General features: G+C 42.7%; 1 protein-coding gene across 1 annotated transcript in view; it reads right to left on the bottom strand.

Annotated features, from left to right (window-relative positions):
- LOC136571775 (testicular acid phosphatase homolog) overlaps positions 1–23,088 on the bottom strand; it is a 41,251-nt gene extending 18,163 nt beyond the window's left edge. Inside the window, exons 1-4 of the mRNA XM_066572404.1 lie at positions 22,996–23,088; positions 16,360–16,455; positions 12,239–12,325; positions 2,318–2,470 (exon numbers count right to left, since the gene is read on the bottom strand). Of these exons, the coding sequence (XP_066428501.1) occupies positions 2,318–2,470; positions 12,239–12,325; positions 16,360–16,455; positions 22,996–23,088 (429 nt within the window). The remainder of the gene's footprint in view (positions 1–2,317; positions 2,471–12,238; positions 12,326–16,359; positions 16,456–22,995) is intronic.
- Between the last annotated feature and the right edge of the window lie 309 nt (positions 23,089–23,397).

Consider the following 23,397-nt stretch of genomic DNA (forward strand, 5'->3'; position numbering starts at 1 on the left):
GGATTGTTTGAAATACAGCTCCCTGGACTCCCCTCAGCTTTGAGCCCCATTATGTAGTTTATAGGGTTAAAAGGTTCCCTTTAATTTAATTTTACTTACAGCTTTCAAATGTACAAAAACAATAAAAACATCATAGCAGTCATAACAAACATTGTATCTGATCCTTATCTAATCTCCTCACTCAAACCCTGGACACACAGATGAAACGTAATTAAATTATCAATTTCATACCTCTGAAATAAACAACTGATAGGTTTATCCTATCTTTGTTGGTGACTTTGCACATGTACATCCAGCCGTTACATCGCAGAGAAAAACTTTTAATATATTTGTACACTGAGAAAATGTACGTGGGTTCTTAGAAAATCACTGATTCATTGTGGGGATTTTTTAGCTTCCAGCAGTATTTGAAGTTTTATGCTTTTATGACTGAAGCTAACAGAAGAATTCTCTAAGTCTACATTAGGGACTAATATCCGAGGATCATGTGCCAAATAGTAGGCCCATTGTGGACCGTGTGGAAATTAAGTAAAAAGCCTCATCCCAGCAATTATGGATGGCTGGACACAACCACTCATAATGTCACGAACCAGCATTGCTCAAACTGCATCTTGAACATCTGTAGTAATATTACCATTGATACTGACATTAGTCACAGTTTTAAATTCAATGCCTATGTATTGTTAATGTAAATGACTGCAAAGTGCGTACTAAAAGTACTTGGCTAAAAGTACTAAAAATGCTGGGAGTATATTTACTCTTCTAGAAAATATGGAATTCAGTCTCGGGCTGTGCTGTATGTTTTATTGTCATGCTATGTATGACATATGTTACTACAAGCCCGATTCTAAAAAAGTGTAAAATGTAAATAAATGTAAAGAAAAAAATGTAATTATTTGAAAATCTCATCTAACCATATTTTCTTCACAATACAACACAGGATACATATCAGAGGGGGAAAGTGAGACATTTCTCCATTTCATTAAAAGAAAATTCAGATAGAAATTGAAGGTAGCAACACATCTCAGAAGAGTTTGGAGAGGGGGAACAAAAGGCTGGAAAGTAAGTAAGTGGTATTAATGAAAAACAGCTGGAGGGTAAATTTTCTACTAAGTCACATGATTGTGTATAAAAAGAGCATGTTAGAGAGGCAGAGTCTCTCAGAAGCAAAGATGGTCAGAGGTTGACCAATCTGTGAAGAAGTGCATCTACAAATTGTGGAACAATTTCACAAAAATGTTCCTTAACATAACATTGTGAAAACATTGTATATCCCACCATTTACAGTACATAATTTCATCAGCAAATTCAGAGAACCTCAATTGATCATTGGTCCAGTTCTGATTCTCACGTGCCATTGTAGGAGCGTCTGGTGGTGGACAGGGATCATTATTGGCACTTGAACTATATATAGTACAATATGCACGAATCTGTGATATACTCACAGTGTTTTGACACTATCAACCAGTAACTTCAGCAATTTGTGCTATGGTAATTCTTCTGCAGGATCAGACAAGAGGAGCTAACTTTTGCTTCCCACGTGTATCATTGAGCCTTGGATGAACATCATCTTGTCACTAATACACCAGTCGTCTTTCCTTGGACCACTTTTGGTACTAAGCACTGCATACCAGGAACAAATCACAAGACCTGCTGTTTCAAGGTGGTCGAACCCAGTTGTCTAACCATCAATTATTGGCCTTTGCAAAGTCACTCATCAGATTTATAAGCTTGCTCACTTTTACTGCTTCTAACACATCAACTTGTTGCCTAATATATCCCACCCCTTGACCGGTGCCATTGTAAGGACATAATCAAAGTTATTCACTTCACCCATCAGTATATAATAATGTACTTCTGCATAGTCTTTATGTATACAGTAAACACACAGCACAGTGAGATTGTTCTACCTAGCGTGATTTTATCATTATTAGCTATCAGGATATGTCAGGTAATTACTCATCAGTAGAGATGAGCGAGTATACTCGCTAAGGCACATTACTCGAGCGAGTAGTGCCTTAGCAGAGTATCTCCCCGCTCGTCTCTAAAGATTCGGGGGCCGGTGGGGAGTGGCGGGGGAGAGTGGGGAGGAACGGAGGGGAGATCTCTCTCTCCCCCCCGCTCCCCGCCGCAACTCACCTGTCACACGCGCTCGCTTGAGTAATGTGCCTTAGCGAGTATACTCACTCATCTCTACTCATTAGACAATTCCATTGTGGCTTCAGCAGTAAACCTCCACTTTAAGGAGAGAGAATGTTTTAGAAATCACTTCTGAAATAACAAACAGATAGGTATACAGAAATATACTATATCTTACTCTGTCTTGAGATACAGGCACGGTATGCACCGGAATTGGCTGCCATGGAATATCTGGATGCCACTGCTGCGTTCCATTTGGAGGATACAGTCCTACCAGGTTTGCTTGAGCACTCATCAAGGTCCGGTCATAGTCTGTACTGCGTACATATATCTGAGTGTAGAAAGCAGTTAAAATCATTAAAAACATTGATTTGCACATATGGTTTAGCAGTTAATATACTAGCAATTACACTTCTGTATTCCTGGTGAGCGTGTACTGCACAGCAACCATATCAGAACTATATTTGCCTATTAAGGTGTGCCTGTGGCATATCTTAATAGAATGCCTGTTAAAATATAGTGTGATTCAAAACCATAGTATTGCGGTAAACTGTAAAAGTGATCAAATGATCATAAGTTCAAGTCTCCTTAGGGGAATTTAAAAAAAGTTAAAATAAGTAAGATAAGGATTATTTAATTATTATAAAACTAGATTTGAATTCATTAAACCAAGCAAATTAAAGCCCCCCAAAAACAAGGTTAAACTAGATAAAATTTATATAGATATTATCATTTATAGCAGTGCTTACCAGAACTACAAAATGTCACTTGGACACAGGAACATCAGTGACTCTTGGTCATGAAAGAGTTAAGCTTTGGGAATAGCAGAGTATCAAGACCAATGGCCCTTTTACACTTGGCAACAGTCTGCTAAATGACTGCACGAGTGCTGACGTCACCGCTAAGGTAGTTGGCGCTCATGCAGAGCTTTGGACAGACAGACTTCGCCACTGTATCGCTGGGTTCTCGCTGGTTTCTCCTTCTATGTGAAGCGCTGAGTGGGGAGTGTTTATACGGATTGAGAAGCCAGTGATCCAGTGATAGTTTTTGTGCTGATTAAAAGCTAGCGATAACGACTTGCAAATGAATAATAATCGATTTGTTTTGCATTTACACTGAATGATTATCGCTCAAATTTGTTCGTTTGAACGCATTTTGAGCAATGGTCGTTACATGTAAATGGGCCATAACACTAAAGTCATGGTGATAGGGGGTCCAAAGAGGGAATGTGTGGTCAGTTTAACTCTTTCTGTGGGTATCACAGAAGCAGGCTTCTAACACTGAGTTTCTGTGCCCGCACAATATTAAAGGAAACCTGTCATGACCTTTAATTTATGTTATGGGGCTCAGAAATCAGGGAAAGGGGAGTCTGGGGAGTGATGTTTCATAATGGGTGCCCGTTCCAGGGCTATGTACCTGCGAAGTTGGCGTGCGCAACACAGTGTGACTCTTTTGAGCCGGATGAAGAGTCACGCCGTGAGTGTACCAACTTCACAGAGACATAGCGCTGCAACGGAGCGCCTAGTGAGTATGAGGCAACGCTCCTCGGATTCCCTGTTCCATTACCTTTGAGCCTCATAATGTAGTTTCTAAAGCTCGAAGGTCGTGGCAGGTTCCCTTTAAGCTTTATTGGTATTTGCTCCTGATCGTTTCCTGTTGCATGTCATACGGAATAATCTGTAGCTTTCCTATTTAGAATATTACTATTTCTGAAATCACATTACTCATATGTAAACTGAACCTGAGCACACCAGCCTTCCGAGCTGAATGTAAGCGCAGTTTCAAAATTTCACAAACATTTATTCCATTTATAGCCTTTTGTCAGGTGAATGAGTTCTATGACAACCGCTGCTGAGTATTACACAGGTCAGCAAGTGCACAATTATACAGCCCCAAACCAAGCTCAGCGGCATTAATGAATCATACTGATATGAATGTCCTCCTTCATTATAGATGTATCTGTTGTGCAAACAGAAGCCATGTGTCATAATGCAGCAGCCCGCAGCCATGCAGTTGTGATTTTCTTGCTCTGCACCAAGTGATCTTACTAATACTTGATTTCATCGGTTCGTTCTCATGAGCGTGTTTTGTGTGCATGGAAAAAAGTAGGTCCTGCCCTTTTTTCCTGCGTTTTGCATCGCGAAGGTCCCATAGAAGTCTATGGAAGGTTGAAAAAAAAAGGGAAAGGCTGGAACACTGCAAAATGCAGGTAAAAAGACATCTGGAGATCTTTAGGCTTTTAAAAGCCATTAAATCCATGGAAAAGGCGTGGGAACTGGCCTTGCATGTACAAAAAGGTAGAGTACTGCATGCAAACATGCGCACAACACAGATTACGTACCTCTTCAAACCTAGTTCGTGCGCAAATACGCTGTATTTTTGCACATAGCCTAGTGTGAAGCCATCCTTAAAGTCAATGGTATCATGTAAATACGTATTTAATATGCATGGTACATTTGTATTCACTGCATATTTACGCATAAAGGCAGGAGAAATCTATGGACTTTCTTGCGTTTTTTGTGCATGCAAAAACCCGCAAGAAAACCCAAATACGCTGTGAAAATGCCTAGTTTTGGTCTATGAAATTGCTCGTATTTCACAGGCTGAAGCTGCATACGCCCGTGTGAGTGAGCTGTGGAGCTCTATACAATATGATAGTATTTCTCCCCTTCCACCTCTTTAGCATAGAGCTTCCTACTTTGGATGGTGGCCTGGGGTCCTGGGTACAGCTGTCAGAGCGTGGTGTGGAGGTGTGCACCAGAGCTCAGAATACAAATGACATCCGCTCCCTGTACTGGCTGCGTCCTCTGGGGAAAGCGGAGAGCTGGTTCTTCTGCACCAGACCTCACAGGCCACATAAAATGATGTGGCCAGCCGGATTTGGTCCATGGGCTTTGGGTTTGACGCACAATCTAGGAGATGACCAAAGTCAGATGTATCTAGTGGCTGCTTGTCTCGACCTGCAATAAAAATGCATCACTGGATTTTTTTTCTAGCTGCCAATAGCCAAATGAAGTTTCAGAACTCCATGCAAGAAGAGAAGAGCTCAGACCCTAAGTAATAAAAGTCACTTTAAATGTTTTTTAATATCCATTTGAAGAATACCATGTAATGAGGTACTCGTCAGACATTGGATCAGGTTGTGTGTAGCTGTCATTAGTGGCGGTGTAGCTGTCAACACAACAATGAACTTGGCTTTCTGTGAACTCAGAGCCTGTAAGGCGATCAGTACTTGCTCTATGATGAAAGGGTCTTTCAGCTGGCCTGCTGCCTGTAAAGATATCGAAGCCGGGCTGATGGTAGACAGGACTCTCTGAGATCTAGGGGCCGATACTCTCTGGCCTCAGAACCTGCATCAGCTGGCAGATGTCGGCAGCAGGCTCTGCATTGGAGGGTTGTAAACACTGAGGCTCATGTAACTCCATCCGTGCCCATTCCTAAGTGTACAGAAGCATACCGGGCACAGAACACCCAATCACAAGGCTGCTGTGCAATCATTTTGGACAGCAGAATATGTCTCTGACTCCATGCTGCAGCTGCAAAGTAAGTTTTATTAAGCAGTAGCTCACTCTCTAAAGTGAGTTTAAATACCTGTGGGTGCCCAATGATTCCCTATGGACGAGGATCACACGTGCCGGAGACCCGCGCAAATTTAATAAATCTATTTTTCCGGTGGACACTGGGCATAACTCCCAACATGAAAGCTGTCATGACAGGGGTTGTAGCTTCACCATGGCTAGAGGGCTGCAAGTAGCAGACCACAAATGTATTGCTTTATTCATAGAGAATAATAATGAACACTCTAAATGAGGAAGTAGCACTTGATAAATGTATTTTTTGTGAATGGTGGCGACATTGTCTGGAAATGTATTACTCAAAAGTTCTGTGAAATATGTTGTGTACTGTCATACAGACACTGAGGTCAGATCTATATAAAGATTCGGAGAAAAACCCAGACCAGAAAAAAAATTCATGGAAAAATCATGAAACCAAACACCTAGCAGTATAGGCATGCTTGTGCAGGAGTGGACACCCACTAACGTTTTTTTTTCTTGCGCTGCGAGAGCAAATGGAAACACTCGCCTTGCAGCGCAAAAAAAATTCTGCGATATTGCAAATGCTTTTAATGGGGCCGGCAGCAGCAGCGCCAGCCCCATTGAAAGCATAGGGAGTATATCGCGGACTTCTGCCACAGCTGTGGCGGGGATGAAGTAATCCTCTGCCACAGCTGTAACAGTTGTGGCAGAAGTCCTGGATGCTATCCCATTGCTTTTAATGGGGACGGCGCTGTTGCTGCTGAAAGTGCTGGACAGCAGTGCAGGGGAGCCAGCCGGAGGATGCGCCTGTGCGGCGGAGAGGTAAGTAAAAATTTTTTTAGTTTTTTTCACCAGCTAGGGATGATTTTCAGGGAAGGGCTTATATTTCAAGCCCTTCCCCGAAAATCATGCTGCAGGGGTTGCCTAAAAACCATTGCTTTTAATGGGGCCGGCAGCAGCAGCGCCAACCCCATTGAAAGCAATGGAACAGCATCCTGGACTTCTGCCACAGCTGTCACAGCTGTGGCAGAAGTCCGCGATATACTCCCTATATTTTCAATGGGGCTAGCGTTGCTGCCGCTGGCCCCATTGAAAACACTGAGCGATATCGCAGATTTAGTCTCTGCGATGCGAAGCTCTCCCGAAACACCGCAAATGAGTATGAAACCATTGGAAATCATTGGTTCGCACGTAGGTGTCCACCCTAAGCCAGAGATAGGATCATAGGATGGGTCAGGGGACTTTTCATTCTCGCCCACTGTGGTACCTTGGAGTCCTGTGCACAGCTCAGACACTCGGGCTCTCAAGAACTCAGATTTATTATAGCAGTTGTTGTAGTGGCCCATTACATCCATTCCTGGCCCCCTCCATAATGTCATACATGTCATGTCTTATGTTGGTGCGCTGTGCAAAATTGTCTTGTCATTCTGTTATGTGTATTGCACAGCTGCAGCAAGTGAGGAGTTAAGTGTTTGCATGAGCCTGGGAGATACTTGCAATGTATCAATTTGTCTTGTCACGTGGTATGAGTGAGGATATAAATAGGAGTGTGTAAGAGCGGGAAAGGAGTTCTGAGGTCTGAGATTCTTCTGGGTTCCTGAGAGAGAGTGCTGGCTGCATGAGGGTACCTTCAACCCTCATGTAGTGAAAAATGGAGGAACAAAAGCGGTTCCTGACTACCTGTGTGACAGCAACCATGGCTGAGTGAGTTCCCAACAGAGAGAGAGCATGAGCAAGGGAGAGCATGTATATGGCTGGGCCTAGTGCAGTATGCTGTGATTGTTCTTCCTACACGGCCATCCTGAAGTCTGGGATCACCGCATAGAGGTACACCCATTTGCTTTTCACATCCAGCCGTCCTGAAGTCTGGGATCACCCAGTGGAGGTACTCTCAAGACTGTTTCTTTTTCCTGCACATGCCCAGGGACCTAAGGTACGTTACTTCTGTCTGCAGCTCCATTTATTTACCGCCAAGGGTCATACCGGTGGGTAACGGAATAGTTGCGTCACCCATGACATCTGCTGTCCCTGTTCTCCAGTTTATTGGTCATCCCTATCCTAGGGGTGTCCGGAAGAGGCCCAGCGCTGCCCTGGACGAGGCTACATGTGTCCCTCCGGGAGGGAGCGTGGTAAGTGCCACCGTGACAAGCCAGCATCTTGCCCTTCCAGCTCCTCAACGTACGCCCTGTATCTGGGGTCACCCTATGAGACGCTGCTTGTCTTTTGGGGTAAACTGCCATCTATTTAAACACTACTTCCCCATGGTTGTCCTGTCCATGTAGGCCCTTACACCAGAACAAGGCAAAATAACATTGTATGAGCAGATTATGATTAATGATGAGTGATTAGTGTTGGTACTGGGCCGATTTCACAAAATCATCGTGAATTGGGACAGCCAATTCCGATACCTATTAAAGTCAATGGCAGTAAAAATTGGGTTCATTAATTTACATTCCAGAAAGGTCCCCAATGCAGCCAAAGACCCCAAATTGCATGGGAATACAGCCACACAACTGGGGAACACTGTGCTCCTCCCAGAAAGTGGTTAAAATAGTGTACAGTGGTGTAGAGGTAAATTGTACCACAGTGGTGTCACTACAAACAAAAGAAGGTATACTTTGGGTCTCCTAGATCAAACATTGTACCAAGGAAGACAGCAGGTGTGCTCCTTGTTTTAAAACCAATGTCATAACGTTTGCAAAGGACAAATTCTACGAAATTATAGAAGATGCAAGCATGGGCCTTCTTCAAGAAAAACTGTAGAGCTGCAGCTATTTCTTGTGCTTTACGAATTTTTTGTTTTGGGAGAAGAAGGAGGAGGCGAAAACATGGCAGAAGCAGGAGAAGGAGAGTTTAATAAGACTCGGATATCTTTTGACTCACCCTCTTAAAAGGCCCTGTTCCATATAGATGCCAATAATGTGTTTTCAATGGTGAGGAGGCATTGAACAAAGGACAGGACATGTTGAAATTCAACATGCACAATCCTCCTTTCCATCGATGTTGTTGGGAAAGAGAGATGGACCCCCCTCTACAGATTAGATAAATGGACCATCATGCTGAAATTAGCAAATTCAGCCACCTTTCAGTGGGTTCTGCTGATTGTCTAAGGTGTATGAGGGCGTCTGTGACTTGGAATTTGACATTTGGATTTCAGCTGCCTGATGCTTTTATTCTTTTGGAGATCAGCCTATGCCAGAGTGTCTGGCAGCAGCTGTCTCTCCTTTCTGCATTCAGAGCACACACACTTGGCTGAGTGCATGGTAGTGTCCGGCAATATAGATGTCAGCTGAAAGCTCTGCCATGTATGGCCACATTTACAGGCAGGGAATTTTTATATTAAATTAAAATTCCACAAGAACATCAAGAGTTAAACTAGAGTGTCTGTAGACAATTTGGAGTTGGGCCTAGACATACCTGACTTCACACCATAGATGCCAGTTCATTTCAGGTCATAGTAAGATAAGATGTAACAGAGGATAATGAACCACAGATGTTAAGTTTAGTTTCTGTGATCAGTATAAAGATATGAAACAGACAGTTGTATATCTTGTATTTAACAACCAATTCACATCTTATAACCTGGATTTATATATGGGTGCAATAAGCCTCCATATATATATACTGACTAAGGCCAGTTTCAGACAAGCGTATTGTAACACGTCTATAATTCAGATCTGTATTTCGGACATGTCATAAGTATTTGATGTGTTTTTGCCTCCATATATTTTATTTTCTACTGCACAGAATGCCAATAAAGAGGTAAAAATGCAAAAAAAAGTGATTTCTATCACTATGGAATTCAAAGCCTCCGCAGTACAACACCCTTGGTGAGTCTTTCATATATTTATTTCCAGGTGCAGTGCAACTTTTGTCCAGGGGCTCTGTCTGGAATTGCAGCTCAGCCTATTGAAGTGTATGGGGCTGTGCTGTAATAATAGATCCAATCCTTAGACAAGAGTAGTGCTGTTTTGGAGAAATAAAAGCAGTCCACATATTCAATCAATATCTTGAAATAATGTAACCATTTCCCGACATCCACTGGTGTCAGCTGGAAAATAGTTATCTTTGGTCCCGATCGTTTAGTCATTTAGATGCTGCTGCCATTGCTCTCTCAATGCTCCCTCTGTACCCCAATCAACATTCCTATGATGAGATCGTGGGGTGCTGTTCAGTTTCCATGCCAGCCTGAAGATTTACAAGCCTGTCATTGATTTCTTCATATTTAAAGGGGCTATACAGGGATTAAAATTTTTTATCGGCACCTAGGAGTTGGTTGGATAAGGCGTCACGTGGTATTGTAGGCAGCTGGTGTTGGCGATGTGATAGGTGAGGGACGGGCTGTTGACTTATTATAATAGCTAAGCAAGCTTCTCTTTCTATCACCACCAATGCACTGATAGAAAGAGGGGTTTGTTTAATTATTATAATGAGCCAACAGCCTGTCCCTCACCTATGACATCACCAACACCAGACGCCCACAATACCAGGTTGCGCTTTGCCTGACCAACTCCAAGGTGCCGGTAAGAAATGTAAATCCCCAAGTAACCCCTTAAAGTGACCCTGCAGTCAGGAGATCAAACTTCATATGTAAGTGAGTACCTACTGGGGAATTATAACTTGCTATTTATTTTTCCTTAGTTCACACTCCTTGGCTGCTTTTTAGCTTAGCTCTATAAGGGCAGAGTAGTTATCAAAGACTATGGCTTAGCTCCAGTGCCTAATTTTAAGTAGTCTAGGACACACCCCCTGTTTCATCATCGGTTCAGGCTGTAGAGAAGGCATCCTGAACCAATGATGAGGCAGGGGGTATGTCCCAGACTACCTTATATTAGGCACTGTAGCTAAGCTACAGTCACAGATCACGGCTCTGTCCTAATGGAAATGAGCTAAAAAGCAGCCAATCTGCAAGCACTGAGGGGAAAAAAAGCAGATAATCGGCTCATTAAGTATTAACTTTGGGTCCTTTTACACAAGATGACCGTTGAGTGCTTCAGCGCCTGCATGTCATTCCAGCAATTATCTCTCTGGTGCTTTCACACAGGAGTGATGATCGCTCAGTAAATGGAGATAGAGCAGGCCAGAGATCGGTCCGGCACCCATCTCCATTCACAGTAAACAAGCCATCATTCATAGATGAATGATGACCTGATCATTGTTTGATTTTTATGCCTACAGAAACTGAACGACACACAAATAATCTGCCAACACTTACTCTGAACGATTAGTGTAAGGAGAATTTATGTGTTTATCAAAGAGAAGATGATCCCAGATCTCGTGCAGAAGTCTGGACCCAGGAGAAATACAAATCACACCAGCCTGTGCGTTATCAGATGATTTCTAATTTATTCTAAGGTGTATTTGGTTTTTATACTATAAATGACATCACAGAAAAAGTACATACCTCCAAGATTAATAATAATTAGAGATGAGCGAACCTACTCGTTTCGAGTCATTACTCGATCAAGCACCGCGATTTTCGAGTACTTCCGTACTCGGGTGAAAAGATTCGGGGAGCACCGGGGGGCGGGGGGAGGTGTGGCGGAGCGGGGGATAGCAGCGGTGAACAGGGGGGAGCCCTCTCTCTCTCCCTCTCCCCCCACTCCCCGCTGCAACCCCCCACTCTCCCACGGCGCCCCCCGAATCTTTTCGCCCGAGTACGGAAGTACTCGAAAATCGCGGTACTCGGGCGAAAAAGGGGCATGGCCGAGTAGGTTCGCTCATCTCTAATAATAATACATAATAGGCTGAAACTAAAATGTTTAACATAAGTTACACCTTTTGAGGTGTTACTATAACACCTCAATGAAACTGTTATGAGTTCAATGAAAAGGAATACAAGGGAGGCAGTCTGGAGACTCTTATCTTGTCTGTCTACCCCTTAGTGGTATAGAAAAGGTTTTGTTTAACCCCTTCACTACTTATACTAGCAGAAAGCTATATCTTTCTAGTCTACAATCCAATAAAAGAACAATTAATTGATCCATTGATCTACAATTTTCTTAACAATTAGCATTCAGATTCCCATGATCCAGCAATGATTAACCCATGTAAAAGGGCCCTTAGGCCATATTCAGACAGCCAAGTCAAAGTTGCAGGAAATCCTTCTAAATATAATATATTGCAATATTGAAGTGTTGCAGTGTGTTGTACAGTCAATTGGATAATCGCAAGTTCAAGTACTATAATGGACATAAAAAAGTGTTGGGGGGGGTCAGAAAACTGGGAGAGAAAGCAAATTTTCTTAAGTTACTTTTTAATTAGTGCAAAATAAAAAAAAAACATATTTGGTATCACTGTATTACTGACCCAAAGAATAAAGCTTACATGTCAGTCACGTTTTTGAATACATTGTATGTATGGTACATTTAATGGTACCATTGAAAAAAATATTTCACCCAACAAAAACTAAGTCCCTTTGAGGCTACGTTGATAGAAAAGTGGGGAAGTAAGAATGAAAACGAAAAATGGCTGTGGCAGCAAGGCGTTTAAAAAAAATTATGTTGAATATTTTTTTTAACATTAGTCATGATAACCAGACAAAAAAAGAAAGTGTCCCTTACCTCATCTTTCCTATATGATGGACTGAGAAAATTTTCATATCTCATCCTCAAATATTGCCCCAGCTCATACTGCTGTCTGATGCCCACCTGGAAATCAGCCACAAGAGATAAGATATTATTCTACTGAAAAAACACAGTGCCTACCCACATTATTCTTAAACCTTTAAAATTATATAAGGTAATTGCAAAAAGCACATTTTTAACTGATTTTATGGAAAAAAAAGATAAGCAAATTATTACATGCTGATCAGCCAGAAAATTCCCACCGCAGGGGGTGCAATAATGTCATTTCACAATAAAAAACAAAACAATTAACATCCACGCAGGGTTCCCTTTACAGGAAATCTAACAGATATTTCTGTTGCTCTCTTTTAGGCCTCCTTCTCACGGGCGTGTTGGACACCCCATGTGGGATTCCAGCAGCAGAGTTCAACCCCGTGCCAGGCTGGTGACCCATGCATACCTGTCCGGCGTACTTCTGTTCAGCACTGCGGATGTGCTTGCCGGCACTCTGTCTCGCATGCGCAGCAGCTGCCGGCGCTCTGGGATGGCGAGGATCCCGCGATACTTCTGCAGTGCTCACTGCAGAAGTGCCATGGGACGGGCGGCTTCCATTGACTTCAGGGGAAGCCAGCTATGCGTAGCCTGCACAAAATCTCAGCATGCTGTGATTTCTCACCCACGAGCGAAAAATCGCAATCGATTTCCGCTCGTGGGCAGGAAATCGTGTTTTGCCATAGCATGCTATGGGCTGGATTTGCTGCAATGTAAATCCGCCTGCGTGAAGGAGGCCTTAGATCTTCTCTCTCTCCTTTTGAGGAGAATGTGAAACCAAGGCTAGAACTATTAAAATTATGAAACACAGCAAGGGGAACTAGGGTCAGGATTTTAGTGGGTGACGTACATCCCACCTTACACATTCTTTCTGCTTCTTTTCTATCCCATATTGAGTACTCTAGGCAGTCCAGGTATGTCCAGGGAATCACACCATGGTTGCCAAGCTTTTAGGAACAACTCCATTTCGTCTTCTCTCATGGCCGACAGTTTTTTATATAGCGTCATTCTGGAAACTTTACAGTTGGGTTAATTAAAAGGGTGGGTGAGAGAGCCATTGAGAGGCAATGTATATTGTAGCAGCCATACAGATGTACTGCGAGAGTTTATGCTGTTGATTAGTGAACCCCGTGTGTTTGTCGGTCAAGAGACAAGGGGATGGAGAGAAGGGGAATGGTTTGCCTAGGGCTCTGGATATGAGGTTAGTCACCTGGCTCCAGAGAGACCTCCCCATCGGGCACATCCACCAGATATGAGAGGGCGTCCCCAAGGAGTTACAGCCTCTGGAACAATTTGGTGACGTAATTGGGGAATACTTGTGGATTATCGAGGGAACAAAATATGTACTAAGGGGTATTTCTAACGATGTTTCGTCGAGAGTTACTTGATGGTTGCCTTTTAATATGAAAGTGCAGTAGTGATGCCTTCAAGGTAGGGAGAGGAAAATATTTAGATCTGATTCCCAGCGTAGCATGAATGGGAGCTTGCAAAAAGTACATTTTTCCAAGAACATTTTGTAACTTTTCTCTGTAAACAGGAAGAAAACGTGTTTGATAGAGAGGATTTAATTTTTCACATGAAAACTTATCTAATCAAGTAGAGCCTGTATATAAACTGACAAGCCAAAAGTCATGGGATAGCAGTATGTAAAGTGATTATGAAGTGGATTTACCTTATGTGACTGCTTGGGAATGCCCACACCTGTATACATTGTGAGGTGTTATCGTGTGAATAAAACTGAACACCGGCCAATGTGCTCATGGCAAGGCAATGGGAATTATTGGAATGCAAACAAGGCATGATAGTGGGTGCCATTTCCAAAGTTGTGCGGGCATTTAACATTCCTCGATCCACAGGTTCATGTGTGTATGGGGAATACATCATTGAAGGCATTACTACCCACAGTTGACAGTGTAGGGGCTATCTACTGATGCTTAAAGGAGATGTCTCGAGGCAGGAGTGGATTTTTTTTTTTTGCCCAGTCCCCCTAATTAAGCATACATTACTAAGCCCCCCTGTAAATGACTTTTCTAGCTGGTTTGTACTTACCGTTCCAGCGTTTCAGCAACTTATAAAAATTTTCCCAAGATGGCCGCCGGCTCTTTTCCCGTCGCTTGCTGTAGCCCGACGTGCGTGCTCCCGAGACGCTACCAGCTGTGTCTCCCTGACAACCAGACGCCGACCGGACCCCTGGAGTGAACACGGCCGACCAGTCACCCACCGCCAGGCAGCAGGTAACCGGCGCAGCCCCCCCCCCCCCCCCGGCACAGCGGCAGCCCCCCCATCACAGCGACAGCCCCCCATCACAGCGGCAGCCCCCCATCGCAGCGACAGCCCCCCCATCGCAGCGACAGCCCCCCCATCGCAGCAACAGCCCCCCCCCGGCGCAGCGGCAGCCCCCCCCCGGCGCAGCCCGCCCCCGGCGCAGCCGCAGCCCCCCCCGGCCCATCACTTACCAGGACGGCGGGACAGCTGGACGGCGGGACAGCTGGGCGGCTTCTCGGGACAGCTGGGCGGCTCTGCACCTTCCTCTAACAGAGGATGGTACAGAATGGCCGCTCCAGCGCGCTCCCGAGCAGTGACAGCTCGTCTGCGCATGCGCAGAAGAGCTGTAGCGGGGAGCACACTGAAGCGGCTCGTGCTGAAAGGAGAAGAACGGACTGCGCAAGCGCGTCTAAAAAAGCAAGCTGCCAGCGAATTTAGACGGAACCATGGAGACGAGGACGCTAGCAACGGAGCAGGTAAGTGAATAACTTCTGTATGGCTCATATTTAATGCACGATGTATATTACAAAGTGCATTAATATGGCCATACAGAAGTGCTTAACCCCACTTGCTGCCGCGAGACAACCCCTTTAATGACCACGACAGGCAACGTCTGGCTAAAAATGCCTGTCCAAACAGACAAGAGATTCTGGCAGAAATCACTTCCACATTTAATGGAGAAGGCCCTGCACACATATGCTGCAGGTCAGTGTAGCGTTCTTTAGCTTTTATAGTTTGTGGTGGCAGTAGATCCACCAGGGTGACTCAGTTGACACCATGACTCCGGACACAGCACCTCTTCTGGACTGATAAGATTACTAACTAGACCCTAGAGGACTGGCAACATGTGGCATGGTCCCATAAGCCATGGTACCAATTGTTTTTGTCTGATAGTAGGGTTCATGTGTGGCACTTTTATCACTCCAGTTATCAACAAGGCATTGTGCAAGCTGGTAGTGGTTCCATACTGATGTGGAGTTTATTCTCATGGCATGCATTGGGTGTAGTGGTCCTTCTAAATATGTCATGGATCTGTGTCTACTATGTTTCACTGTTTGGTGACCAGTTGCAGCCCTTCATGGACTTCATGTACCCACACAATGATGGGATATTCTAGTAGGATAATTCACTGTGCCATCAGGCCCAAGTTGTCTAGGATTGGTTTGAGGAGCATTCTGGAGTGCACGTTTGCCCCACTTGAGACCAGTCAAGCATTTATGGGATGTGGTGGAGGTCTATTTGCATCCAAGATCCTGCAGCTCTAAATACCACAGAGCTGTGGGTGACTATGCAGATGGTATGGTTCAACATCCCTCCGGATATCTTTTGTTCACTTGTGGAGTCGATGCCATGTCGAATTGCTGTACTTCTCTGGGCTAGCGGTATCCTACATGATATTAGTTCCTGGCCCATGACTTTCTTATTTTAGTGTATGTAGGTCCTACATGTACGGTGCAGTACTATAGAGATTATGGCTGGTGATACTTAATCAACTAGCCATGGCAACACTAGGATGAATATGAGAACAATTTTGGTAAGTCATATAAAGTATAGTGGGTGGAATGAGAGAAAGTGAGGACACGTCTCAATTTTAAAGGGGTTACCCCAACCTAAGTCACCCCAGCAATCAGTAGATTCCTGTGGAAACAGCTTATTTGACCCCAGTTAAAGTCACTGGAGATACTACTTGTAGATACTACTTTCTCAAATGTAGCATTGTATGGCACACATTCAAATAGAAGGGTGGTCACATATTATTTGGAAAACTACCAGTAATGACTGCTGTGATCACTAGTATGTACCTGTGTCAATTGCTGCAGTCCATTTTCCCAAGCTGTGCCTTTGTAGGTGTCAGTTGGGTATGTATCAATTGGAGAACGATCTCCATGTCGATAGACCTAGAATGACAAAAAAAACATTAGCAACTTAGTATGTAAGCCAGGAAACTTGGAAATGCCCCATGTGGAAAATATAGCAGTGTACTGCACCAAGTTACAGCTGCTAGCAGGAGCAGCAAGTCATTGACCATTCCTGGGCACAATATGGCAGCGTTATATGGGCATTAAATGGCAGCACTATTTGAGATTTGTATTATGTGGGTATGACTACTTCAGGTTAGTTCTGCTCCTTTCTTTAAATAAGGGGGCATACTGTAACTATATGCGTGGTGCTATTAATAGGAAGGCCTAAGGCACATGAGAACTGTATCTATTTCGATAGGAACCGCTATAGCTTTCATCCCAAGATCCGCTGTCAGTGATCAAATCATTTTATAGTGTGTACTCTGCACTACACAAATCATATTTGTTAGTCTTGGGTAACCAAATTTAATGTTCTCACATAAAACTAACTCAATAGTGTGTGTAGTTTGCAAAAACAGTTATGCCTTTGTCAACTGTCTTCTATGCCAGAGCTCATTTGACTGCTACTGCATATGTCAGCCCCTATCTATATACACTAACAATCATGAAAATAGTAGTAAGAAATTTAACTAAACATTATATGTGAGAAAGAGATTCATATAATAGTGGCCACTTTATTGTCTTTTTAATCCTTGTAGTGTTACTTTTCTAATGTAAGACATACATACCGTAGACGTATATTGGATGTAAGACAAAGATGTCTTCATTACATTGATGATCAGGATTGGGGAATGCAGGGGTGCAGTGATAGTGATTGCATGCACGCCCCAGTGCCACATAAAAAGACATCAATGTTATAAATGGTGCATGATAGGTGGAGACCTCATACAGATTTTGCATTGGGGTTCAGGAGCCTAAAGTTACAACTCGGTTGGAGAAGGAGGTGGAGGGTGAATATCTGAATTGAACCAGTTAAGGTACTTTTGCATGAAGCAGCTATCATTCAGATAGCCACTCAGAAAAGTTGTTAAGGTATGTGAACGACAGTTGTTCATTTGCTACAGTGGTGTAGGGGTCAATCGTAGCACACTGGTGTCATCGAAAACAAAAGAAGGCACACGTAGGGTAATATACGTAGACAACCCAGAAATATTACCTCTCCCAATGTACAGACCATGCTTCGAATAGGCATATAAACATGATATGCCAATATCCAGGATGGAAGACACATTTGGTGACATCAGCAAGGCATCCAGGCTGCTAATTGGCTGCATGCTGATCTCTGCAGTAAGCATTATGGAAAATTTAATTTTCTCGCAATTTTCCCCCAAAATCAATCAGAACTTACCCAATTTGATTTTGCAAATGACCTGGCTGATCAAGACAAACAACACTACATGAGACAACTTTTGATCCACCAGTGACTATTTTTTTGGTAAGCTAACACATAATGTCTAGTGACTTATTGCTCATCACCCTATTGGTGGACATGTTTAGACTGAACAACTAACGTTTGAATTGACTCTTACAAGTGGTTATTCTGACAACAGTCATCCAGTACAAAGGTACCTTTACTTTGAAAGTTCATTGATTGGTTGACTCATATTTGTATTTGTGAGTTTACGGATTGTTGGACTGCACTGAACTTGTGAAATGGACAAAAAAAGGACTCCAGATGTTGTTTGGAATATTAATAATGCCATACTATTAACATTTCCTGAATATCAGAAAATTGAAACCAAGCAGTTATGCACAGATATTTCTGAAGACTAGGAAGGCCACAGAAGATTTTTAATCAACACTATTTGGAATAGCTTCTGTATTTTTCATTGTAGATGCATTGGAACAATAAAAATAATTGGTTGCATATTTAGGTAACATAAATGAAGTAAAGTTTTAGGAAATTGTTAAGATATCAGATATGAAGTTATTTGTATAAAATTACTTTAATTACATGTCCCCAATAGCAAGGGGGTTTATCCTTAATTGTAATACAGGTGTATAACCCAAATCTAATTTATGCCAACTTTCAGTTATTTCAAGCTCCTGGATAAGAAATTGATAATTAGTGTGACTGCTCACTATCCAAAAAAAGGTTTAAATCTAGAGATGAGTGAACCTACTCGAGTACGCCCCTTTTTCGCCCGAGCGGCGCGATTTTCGAGTACTTCTGTACTCGGGCGAAATGATTCGGGGGGCACCGTGGGTGAGTGGGGGGGTTGCAGCAGGGAGTGGGGGGGAGAGGGAGAGAGAGAGGGCTCCCCCCTGTTCCCCGCTGCTACCCCCGGCTCCGCCACGCCTCCCCCCGCCCCCCGAATCTTTTCACCCGAGTAGTGAAGTACTCGAAAATCGCGGTGCTCGATCGAGTAATTACTCGAAACGAGTACGTCCGCTCATCTCTATTTAAATCACTTTGAGTTTTCTTACATTCAGATTAGAATATATGCCAGGCATAATCTTGTTCACAAAAGGGAAAGGCTCTCGCCACACCAGAATCGTATTAGTCATTTTTTCTTTTTTTAAATCATTGAAAAGTAAACTTTACTTGGCATTATTTCTGGTCTGCTTTAGGTAGCTGTTTACATCTGCTTTGAGGTTTTCTGTTAAAGTTTGTCATAATCTGATATTCTTGTTAACAAAACATTAGAAACCCCATCGGATCCTATTAACCACTTCAGTGGCAGGTTTATTATTACCATGTCATGCCTCACATGGCAGGTTTTTTAAATGAGTCAACGATGTAATTTAATCTCGCAAGTATTTATTAACAATAAAAACCCCGGAGGATTTCAGATGACAGCTCAGTGCTCTGCACATTTCAGCACTAGAGCTGTCCACGGAAATCTTCCAGGGTTTAACTGCATGGTCAGTGCAGCAAGCCCCGGAGATTTTCCGGGTGTGTCACTAAAGGGGTTAAAAGTCAGTGTTGTCCATCAGGCGCTTCATGGATCCGTCGTACTATAGCACTTACCTTTATAAATGAAAGCCAGGCTATCCATGTGAACAGAGCCTTACAGATTTTCTTTTTAAGGGTACATGCACACAGCTTTTTTTTTTTTACTCCGGTTGATAGTCTGATTTTTGGTCAAGATTCTTGGATGAGAATAGCACATGTCAATGTGCAGTGTTCAGTACATCAGACAGCACATGGATGGGAGTCGTGCCAATGCAAGTTGCGCCAGAGGATCTCAGGTACAAATTTTAAATCGCCCATGTGCAAGAAGCCTTACAGTGCTGTATAATAGGTGAAAGTCATGGGTAATTGGTTTGCATCTAACCCTTAATAACCCCTGATACTGATGTCACAAATAGAAAATGTTCCAATTTAAAAAATCTAAGCTTGGAACAGATGTTTATGTACAATTAACTATATCTGTGTATGCTCTCCAAACATAGAAAGTTGAGAAATGCTCTTCATATGATTGCATGTCGATCACAATGTCGATAAAACAGCTGACGGTGAGGGGTTTTTTTTAGGTGATATATTCCATATCCTGTTTGGGTTGACTTGAGGTCAAGTATTTCTTATTTCAAAGAAGTCAACTTCAACAAATACAAGTTATTCTTTGTATCATGAAAAGTTATACAATTTTCCCCATATACATGCCATATCAATTCTTCACAATTTTCAAGATCTTTACTTGCTGACATTCAGTGGGAAACTTCATTTTCACCCCAGTAGATAAAAATTTGTCATGGTCATGTGATGGATACATAAGTGCTGGGATTCTAACAGTATACGGCAGGCCTACACAACTTGGCAATAGGTAGGGGCCAAAATTAAAATTGGCAAAATCCTTGGAACCACAGCTAGGTTTTTAATAGCTCACCTTGTAAGTAAGCTGCTAATAACCTATCTATTCTATAGTTTAAAGGGGTTCTGTCAGCAAAATAAAAAAATCTATACTCACCTGTGCTTTACCAGGCTGTTCACCAGAAACCTGCTGCTCTTCTGATGTACCTTCTGCAGCCTTTCTATCGTAGTGCAGAAGCTGGCAAAGTTCCAGCTTCTGCCACTGCTTCAACTACTGCCGCCCGAGTCAGTGGTCGACACGTCAGAAGTCGCAGCATGACGTGTTTTTTGTTCATTTGCCTCCGTATTCCTATTATTTTCTACTGGGTAAATATGGATCAGTATTTGCCCAGGAGAAAACAAAATATGCAGAGGCAAATTCTGAACAAATAGTGATGAGATATTGATGACAGACAGTTGTAATGTCATCCACGTCTGTAAGATGGGTTTGTAATACAGACCCATCTTACAGACGTGTTGTTAGGGATTGACCCCGGGACCTCCTGTGCTCTGGTCAGTAGCTCTCCCTGCTGAGCCATTCAGCCCTTGGACAGTTCCCCTGCATAACTCTTTAATTTGTTCCCAGATCCTGCAAACCCAGCCCCTGCCCTGATCCCGCCTTTGTTTCGGATTAGGCTCACTATAAAAGCCTGGCCTTGCCACTCCCTTGACGCATGATTATTGTGCTCCACAGTCTAGATCAAGCTTCACTCCTGTCTACTCCTCTGCTATTTCAACAAGACCTACTCATAACAACCCCTGGCTTCCTTCCTGACAATGCTACCTGCCTCCTCCATTTGTACCACGACACAAGACCTCCTGATATCGACCTCTGGCTTCCTTCCTGACAACGCTACCCACCTCCTCCATTTCTACTGCGTCACAAGACCTCCTGATACTGACCTCTGTCTTTCCTTGACCATTCTCCAGACCTGCGGCTACTCTACCTGCGGATCTAACCCCAGTGCCAAAAAACGGCACATGTGTTACAATACGCTAGTTTACTTATATGCCATGTTATTTGTTCTTGACATTCTGAACACAATACTTCTGCCTGGTATCCCCATGATAACACTACTGCATTGTACTCTGGCAGTTGAGCGCTATCTCTGAGATAACCTTTGCCTCTAAAGGCCCTTTTACACTGAATGATTCAGTCAGATTCTTGCTGAATTGTGCAAGTCTTAATGATAATAGTTATCAGTCATCGCTCAGTTTGTGCACACATAAAAAGCAAACGACTGGCCTGTTTACAGGCAGCTGTTCATCTTTGAATGACTGCCTGTTTACTCTGAATGGAGGCGGGCAGGTAGAAGTGATCATCACTCTTGTGTGAAAGCACAGAAACGATTATCGCTGAGACGACTGTTGGGCACTTAAGGGCCTAAACAATTATGCATGGTAAAAGGACCCTAAGTCAACATCAAATCAATGTCCAAATCCTTAAACAGTAGCAGTCAGGATGTTGGATTTACACAATCTCCCTATGACAAGGCCAGCACTGTGCAGTGGATTCATTGCCATACACGGTATTTCCTATGTAAAAAAAAATCTAGGAAACCCATAGTTAACAGGAGAGCACACATAGCAGACAATAGTGGTATTTTCCATGTCTTTAAGTGTTGCAATAATTAAACGGATGTGACAATGTATATATTTTCAAGGACCATGACACATTTGAAGAATGTTGAGTACAAGATGTGAATTATACACAAGTTGAATGCCTAAATAAGCGAATACAATACAGCAAAAAAGTCACTACAAAAAATAGTCAGTTAAGCAATTTAAAGGGATTTTCTTGAACCGTTTAAAGGGGATATATGCTATAACAATCTTTTTTTGTCAGAAAGATACTGCAACTGACATTGGTGTTCAGTTTCCCTGCAGCAGCATCACAAAAAAGCATTATACAGTTTCCATTGAAACCAATGGCCAATCCTTGTAATGTATAAATATGCTAGGTCCTCCAGAGTGAGAAACTCTCTTTGTAGATGCTCTCCACTCTGTTCAAGATGTGGGTCTTGAATGATGAACCTCCTCAATTATCTCATCCCTCATCCATGCACGTCATATATGAAAGTAAACCCAGCCTCATCTATAGTTCCCAAAATCACCAGTTTATGGTCAAACTGCCACATTTTTTCTATTGATAATGTGAAATGAAGTTAAAGGTGTTTTGCCAAGATTATAACTCATCCCCTATAAACAAGATAAGAAATAAGTCTGCTTGGTCGTGGTCTGACTGATGGGATCTCAACTGATCATTGAACAAGGGTCCCTTCCCCTCATATGAATGGAGCGGCGGTTGAGCATCTCCATTCATCTCTATAAAACTGCCTGAGATAGTTAAGCATTGTACTCAGCTATCTCAGGCAGTCCCATAGAAATGGGAACAGGGGAACACGTGACCCCCATTCAAGTGATTGCAGCAGTTGGACCCCACACTGATCAGACACGTATCCCCAATGACTCCTTTAAGGATAATAACAAATTACCCAATTGGAGCATTTTGACTCCTGTTTCAAGTAGCAAAGTTAGATATTTTTCTACACAGTCCATTACCTTAGAAGTAAGTGAAAACTGCAAATAGGGGTGATTAAACTATTATATATATATATATATATATATATATATTATGCTGTATATATACATTTAATATTTGCAGATCGAATATTCAGTGCTAAGGAGAGGATGACATTAGATTGAGAGGCACAGTGCATTTATAAATGTATCTCATTATATATGACTGTAAAATATGACTAATACATCAATAAGGATCTTACCAAAGTCACAAACTTCAGCTTCTTAGAGGAGGAACCGAGAGAAAATCCACTGAAAAGTACAATGTAAATCGGCCACACATATGAGACAATCATAACTCCACAAGCCAACTCAGCACAAGCAATACCTGATGCGTTTCACCTCTGATGCTTTATCAATCTGCCTCAAGGGTGGGGGAACCACAGAGGTAGCAAGACAAGATGCTGAATTCACATAACAGAAAGCCTATGTTTAACCGGCCCTTAAACGTCACCATAATTGAAAGGTAACGATGATGATTACCCCACGTCATGAAACCATACAACCCCTGTAAACAGATCAAGTTATGAATCCATAGCATTGCTCTAATAGATGACTCAAGAATATAGGAAATGTTGTCAGACAAGTGATTATAAATGTTTTAA

This window comes from Eleutherodactylus coqui, chromosome 6 (genome assembly GCF_035609145.1).
Source record: "Eleutherodactylus coqui strain aEleCoq1 chromosome 6, aEleCoq1.hap1, whole genome shotgun sequence".
NCBI classification, from domain to species: domain Eukaryota; kingdom Metazoa; phylum Chordata; class Amphibia; order Anura; family Eleutherodactylidae; genus Eleutherodactylus; species Eleutherodactylus coqui.